At 38.5% G+C, this 7,668-nt stretch overlaps 1 protein-coding gene across 1 annotated transcript; it reads right to left on the minus strand.

The window, feature by feature from the left end:
* Window positions 1-459: 459 nt before the first annotated feature.
* MYF5 (myogenic factor 5) lies at window positions 460-4,307 on the minus strand. The gene is made up of 3 exons (XM_068272786.1): window positions 3,705-4,307; window positions 2,839-2,914; window positions 460-1,743 (listed from the first exon to the last, which is right to left on the minus strand). The coding sequence occupies exons 1-3, from the start codon at window positions 4,203-4,205 to the stop codon at window positions 1,550-1,552; spliced, it is 771 nt and encodes a 256-aa protein (XP_068128887.1). The 5' UTR covers window positions 4,206-4,307; the 3' UTR covers window positions 460-1,549.
* Between the last annotated feature and the right edge of the window lie 3,361 nt (window positions 4,308-7,668).

The raw sequence follows: 7,668 nt of genomic DNA on the forward strand, positions 1-7,668 counted from the left end.
TTTCTGTGTTGTTGACCCAATGCATACAATAGCATAAGACAATGCATAGCAAAACAACAGAAAGAAGCTCAGAACAACTCATCAGTTAAAACATATGCATTTGTATGCACTTTCATTGTAAACCAGCCCTAAATAATACAACTGCTGCTAGAAACTTTAATCTGTTTCTGTCTCCATGAGACTGTGGAAAATAGGAAAACACTGTAGTCAACAGTAATAGTACAATATTTTGCTTATCACTGTTTATTAAGTATGCTTAGATATGTTAAAATGTCAATCAGACTTATTCAGTAAAGAAAAATATGAATGTGTTCCAGAAGTATGTAGGAGTGCAATCTTTCACAATTCCCCATTTTGTATTTACTCATATTTAGCAGCTGAGCTGAAGTTGCCATAACATTATATTTTTAAACATACATTTTCATGTAAATGTGTAAGAATAAAAAGTGGAAGCCTTAGTTTAATTTAACAATTTATTAATAATATTGGTAGAAAGAATTATGTGCAAATATACATAGGAGAATTTCCATACTTTACAAAGCTGGCGTGAACTGGAAGTGTATATACTGGCAAACGTTGAGGTACAATAACTCTCAGCACCAATCAACTTTCAGTTTATTGAGACAGATCAGCGGCACATGAGTTCTGATTGGTTACTGAGAGTGACATCACCCTGTGCTCCTCTTATGGAAGGCATTGTGCTGTTTCTGCAATAATGTACCAGTCTTGCATTAATTATATGTATGTACTTTGCCAAAATATATTCATAGTGTAGTAGGACATTCAAAGTAGCAGCCAAAATTATTATTTTAAATTCTGCATTTTTCATTCTTACAAATCACATCTGACTTTGATGTAAATGCTAAAAGGTTTTCTGGAAAGATTGCCGGTTTGGTGGATGTCATTGTAGTCCATTTGGTTTTACAGAAAATCCGAGGTGAGAGGGATATGGAGCTTGACATATTTATTTCCTTTTAAACAATACTAGTTGCCTGGCTGTCCTTCTGATCCTCTGCCTCTAATACTTTTAGCCATAGACCCTGAATAAGCATGCAGATCAGGTACTCTAACTCAGCTGACTTTTTACTGGATTAGCCATATGCTTGTTTCAGGGTTTTGAATCAGATACTACTTATGCCAGAAGATCAACAGGGCTGCCGGGCAACTGGCATTGTTTACAAGGAAATAAGTATGGTAACCTCCATATCCCTTACCTTGGGTTCCCTTTAAAACCCATTATCTAAATGACAAAGTGCACTAAATGCCATTTAAATGCAAGAAATATATATATATATTTAATATCTGCTTTTGTTATTAACTATCAGCCATTCGAGCACCTGTTCATAAAAGTTAATTGCCACAGCAAGTAGAATAGGTAAAGTCTTGTTAAATAGAATCTGTAGCCTAGTAAAAATATAATTTAGTTTTTTTATATAAAAAAAGTCCTTATATACATATTTATGTTTGCAGTCTATATGAAAGGCCAGATCCTGTGAGTTAGGAATCATCTTCATTGAAAGCATCGGGCTTTGAAAAGGTGTTGGCGAGTTTAAAGGACGTGGTACACTGGTCTCGAGTCGGGGGTGTCAGGGGTCCTTGGCATGGAATCCGCACTGTTGGAAGGAGATAAGGAGATGGAGTCTTGCAGAGGCAGGACACATTGCTCAGCAGAAGCAATTCGGTCCACTATACTAGACAGGCAGTCAAGGCTGGAGAGCGCTGAAAGCTTGTTTGTAGGAAAAGCTGTGAAGCAAAGCACAAAAATACTGCATTATTTTCAGATAGCAGCATACAAGTGTAACATCACTAAGGGCTCTTTTCCACTACGGTGTTTGCGATGGCTGAATTGCAAAAACGCAAACCGCTAGTGATTTTCAAATCGCTACGGTTTGCTTTTTAACATAGGAATCGCGGTAGGCCATTTCCACTACCGCAATTCGTTTTTTACTCAATCGCAATCACGCCGCGAAACGATTATTGCCGCGATTTTGCTATGCAGTGCATAGCATAGCAAAATCGAGATCGCCGACGTCGGGTAATCGCCGCGAAATTTAGCACTTTTGCTGAATCGCAATCGCTAGCGTTCAGCGCAAACGCTAGTGATTGCTAGTGGAAAAGGGCCTTAAAGAAGAGTAAAGTGAAGTCACTGTGAACTGTACAGAGTATATAGTCATGCCAGTAAAACCTGGTACACACTTTCAATTATGATTGGCCAATCACTGACCAATTTTACAACATCCATGTACTATGAGAGTCAACAGATATTACCATAAGCAGATTGTGTAGGTAAACCCTCATACTACATAGAGGTGGTAAAATTGGTCAGTGACTGGCCAATTATTTTTGAAAGTGTGTACCAGGCTTAAGAGTGCATGCATACATTCAATTTTGACTGGCCATTGATTGGCACATTTTACTACTTCCATGTAGTACAAGAATTTACCTATACAATCTATTCATAGTATTCAAAATCTGGTTTTCCTTGTGCTACATGAAGGTAGTAAACTTGGTCACCATTGGCCAATCAAAATTGGATGTGTGTACCAGGCTTAATGCTTGCCATAAATCACAGGCATTCAGTTCCCTGCTCTGTAACTTCTCCTGCATCACGAAGTCATCATAACTACCATTTGCTGCATATTACACCTATAACATCACTATTAAAGTTTCATTACAAGCAGAGACAGGTAACATGACTCTGCAACCACTCCTGAACTACAACCTAATCAGAGTACAGAAAAACATGTGCACCAGTAATAATAACAGATAGAGTAACAATGCATGCTGGGACCTGTAGTTCTCCAGCAGCTTCCAATACAATCTATGTAAAATACTTACCGGTTTGTAAATCAGAGCAGTAGGCATTGTTGAAGCTGCTGTTTCTTCTTGTCCATTGTGGGCTGCTGCATTCTGTCTGGAAAAAAAAAAAGAAAACATCAATAAATAGACGTTCCCATAAAAAGCCCCATTCAAAGGGCCTGTGTTTTATAGGTCATTGAGTATTACTGTCTGTGCGCCACATTAGCAGCGCTTGGTGTCACACCTTGACCTAGAGTTTCGGAAAATCTCACAAGCTTTTATGACATCAACTGGTGCAAATTCTGAGGTTTCTCTGAAAACCGAGCCGCATGGCCAAATTGAAAACTCAGAAAAATGTGTAACATGTTAAGCATGAAGAATGGATTGAGAATGGGGAGGCCAGACTAATTTCACTGGAGATCTTTTTCCCTGAGTTTCTTTTTCCCAGCCTGGCATATGGACAACACTGTACGGCGTGTAAAGGCCAGCTTCACATGGGGAGGATGGGGGATACTATAGCATCGCTTTATGTGTATAGTCAGCTTGGGCATCTACTCTGCACACAAGCTTCTTTCTGTATATTAGAAATCTGTACACATTTCTTGTATATGGGAAGAAGAGAGTAATACATATATTTCTGTACTTCCATACAATTAATAGTCATCTATAGTGAAAACAGCCTGATTAATTGAAACTTGAACTAAACAAATAATAGCTAAGTTGCCCATAGCAACCATATAGGGTTCGGTTTGCATCATCTAGAAAAAAAAATGCAACCTAGGTTGCTATGGCAATACATCTTCTACTGTTAACATACATGTTCCCCACTGTATAGCAGATGCTGAAACAAACCTACATACTAAAAAATACAGAACAGAAGTGTGTTTATGCTGCACAGTACTTACCATGCCTTCAGAGCAGCTGGACACTGGACTGTTTGGCTCAGAGCAGCTTTGCCCGGGCAGGCTGTAGTAACTTTCAACTTGTTCTCTTAGAAGGTCTTGGAGGCTTTCTATGTATTTAATGGCATTTCTTAAAATCTCCACTTTGGGCAGGCGTTGGTTAGGGTTTGTGGTGGTGCATCTCTTAAGAGTTTCAAACGCATGGTTGACTTTCTTCAGCCGCCTTCTCTCCCTCATTGTAGCTGCCTTCCTTCTGTCCATGGTGGAGGACTTTCTCTTGCAGGCTTTGCATGCCCACATGAGACAGTGGCCAGCCTGGTGATGGCCGGAGGGGGCTCTCACATGTTCCTCTTCATCTGACTCCTGAAAGCCTTGATTGTGAGCATCATAGGTGGACATCCCATGCTCAAAGTCATCTGTAAATTCCTCCTCCGGAGAAGGGATGCAGGAGCTGTCATAGAAGAATTCGGAAGGGGAAAAATGGCATCCATCTACTATCTCCATTCTTATGCTGCTAGGGAGGCTGAGAAGATGCACAGGCAGGTTCAAATGATCAAGGCTCAGGAAATGCCTTTGCAGTGTATTTGGCTGATTTGCTGAATAATTAGTAAGACTAGGTGAAGTGCTTCTGTGGTGAAGCCACAGCTTTATATATATCACCTTTAAAGGAGGGTGGTCCGCAGAGACCAATATCCATTAGCATATCCTACATCATCCCCCTACAGGGGCTGTCTAAGAGAGCCCCTCCTTCCCCCCAATGTCTGCTTGCAGTTTAATGGCTTTTTGACACTTTGCTATTTGTTTTAGGCAGTTTTCTCTGTATGAGGAAATGCATCATATGGTTGCCTCTAACACGCACAACTTTTGTTCCAATCATTTTTAAAGCGTTCACCCCCCAAAAATATTCATTGTTGTTTTTCTGTAGGGATTCATTATTTATTAATAAAAAAAAAATTGTTCACTTATATTGCTAACTCTTGAATATACTTTTTGAATTTATTTTTTATTCAGGCATCTGTATGGACACAATAGCGGCAATAAAAGGAGCAATACAGCGAATATGGTTATTTAACAAAACATTGCAGGGTTATATCATTCATACTGATAACAATAGGAATAAAGTGATATTGCACTGTGATGAGGCTATGACACTTATAGATAGTACAGAACCATAATATAAGAGTGAATGTGGCTATAGTCACAATAGGAAATTGAGTTTGAATGTGATTATACACTTTTATTTCTATAATCCTGTAATGAACCTGATCCTTTGGTGTCACAACAGTAGCCAGTCACTCCTTCCTTGCACAGATCCAGATGGGACCCAGCTGCTTCAAGAATCTCCACCCCTGGCTCTCTCAGCAAGTTCACACAACTCATTGACAAGTCTCCCAAAAGCTGCAGCAGGTCACTGGAGCTGTTAGGAGTCATTAAAGTGGTAATGAAGCCATTAGCAGGCCTGTGCCAAGGTGCAGGGACACTTGGGCCACATTGAGCTGACGGGCACATTTGGTTCAGGAAGGAGGAAGGTAAAAAGAGGATGTCAGCAATTCAGTGGGCACACTTTTCTGGATGGCTTTGTCACGTAGTCAGCTTTAATGTATAGCCGTCAACAATGGAAAACAAATAGTCACTGGGAGTAATGGATTTCTTGTATAGAAAGACATTTAGCTGGAAACTGATATAATGAATTTGTAAGCATTTGATGTTTTAGGTTGCATGGTTCCTACCGACATATTAAGATGAATCATAATTCTTTTGTTTCCAATATCTTTAAAGCTTACATTTAGAGCAAGTTGAGTAACATAAGGCAAAATGTGTGTACCGTACGCTCTCTGATTGCAAGCTGATTGTACACTTGCTTAAAAAATTCTTATTTTGTGGTATCGTGTGAAAATATTTGGTACCTAAATCTGTTACTCTATATTTCTGTTTGCATTTCATAATGATGCTGATAATAACAATATTTCTAATAATAATAATAAGCTTTTTAGGTGTGTATGGCCTACAGGTATAATATTATATATTTAGCGTGCAGGGGGTCCAGAAAGGCTGTTCTGTATGAAACCATTTTTAGGTAATAATAAGACCATTAACAGTAGTAATAATAATAATAATAATTTTCTGATTCTTACAATATGTGACTCATTGCTGTATGTTATAGCAAGGCACGCTGATATACAATGATATAATTAATTGAAATAATTGACTGTATATTTTTTATTTGACAATTGTTCATATTATTTTTTTTATTATTATGTTTTGCACTCATGTTTATTTAATTCATTGTACAATGATGATGTCACACTATAAATCATAAATTATAATGATAATTTATTGAAAACATATGTAATTTAAAACTTTCTACCCACTTTATTATAATTGTTCTGAATGAGAAAAAAAGGAATTATTGATTAACTTGTTCGCTTTTTGATTTCAAAGATATTTATTGGGTTATTTTTAAGCTTTTTAAATGGATATGAATAATTATAGCCATATTGTGTTTTTTCCCCTAAAACAGGCAAGGTAGCCTTCAGCACACTCACCAGTTTATACGCTTAGGTCACACAAACTTTTTCTTTATTCAGATTCTGCCATGCGCGTTTTATACTTTTGCATTGTACTTTTTGTTTGTTTATGCAGTTGAAATAATTGGCGAGGTATGATTTCTTTTGCTAGCGGTGCAGGCTGTGACTTAGAAATATGTTTGAAGTTCCAAATGAAGCAGAAAATCTGTGTTCTTGGAGTGTCACTGGTTTATGTGCGCTGAGTATTCCTGGGGGAGTACACTTTTCTTTTGTAAATTGATCTCCAAACAAATTAAGCACAACTAAAGCAATAGGCAAGTGGAACTAAATGGGGCGAAGGAAAACACCAACTACAAGGTCACTTAATGGGGCAGCACAGGATCTGTGCCTCTGGGATTTGGGAATTGAAGTGCTGAAAGTGGGATCACAGTGCACCCAAACAAGGTCTGGACAGGACTCATGTAGCCTGTCACAGAATGTACTGACATGCCATCAAAGCCATGGCGCTCTACTTATCCTATATAAAACATACACACCGTTTGTTTGACCATATCAAGCTGGGCCAACAGCTGTATACGGGATTTAGGTGATCAAACTCGGAACCATCTTCACTTGCTCTCCAGTACATTATTCAGCCATTATTCATTATTCAGCCATTATTCATTATTCAATATGACAAATGAACCTTTTCACTAATTGGGCAGACAAGTGGGCTTTGTAATGATAAAGAGGCCCTAACATAGTTACATTGTTAGTTTGGTTGAAAGAAGACATTCCTCCATCAAGTCCATCCAGAAAAAAATAATGAATAAAGTAAATAAGTAAGCATTCGGTACTTTTCCTGCTGCACCCTCATATCTAACATAACCTCCCAGCAGAGGCTAGAAGGCTAAGGCACTGCGCTCGAGTCCCAGCTTTCTATCAGTGCTACTGTACAATCTGCATGGAGTTTGTCTGTACTCTCTGAGTTTCTGTGGGATTTCCATGCACTTCTATATCCTCTGCATCTAAATACATGAAGGAAAACGAAATAGCTTCACCCCATATTGGTCTAGTATAGAAATAATACTATAGCCTGGAAAACACATCCAATTTTGATTGATAGTTTCTAGGGAGTGTCTGCAACACCTCAACCAAATAACTGTGTGTGCTAGGGCTCAAATCAAGAGCAATTATATCTCCTTGATAAAGCGAGGTGGCTCTCGCGGAACTAGTGGGATCTTGTCCTCTGAGGGGATTCCTTGTTGCCTGCTGTGCTGCTGAGATTGACTTTACCATTTCTGGGCTAAGTATCTCCTATTTTATGCACTACTCCACTTTATGCTCTTTTTCCTATGGGCTGCTCCTTTGCCTTATTTTTTTTACTAGGCATCTTATCACTAGTATTACTATATACTTGGATGGCAATTGTGCACTTTATTTCATAATCTTATATAGGT

Source organism: Hyperolius riggenbachi, chromosome 3, assembly GCF_040937935.1.
Source record: "Hyperolius riggenbachi isolate aHypRig1 chromosome 3, aHypRig1.pri, whole genome shotgun sequence".
Classification (NCBI taxonomy): Eukaryota; Metazoa; Chordata; class Amphibia; order Anura; family Hyperoliidae; genus Hyperolius; species Hyperolius riggenbachi.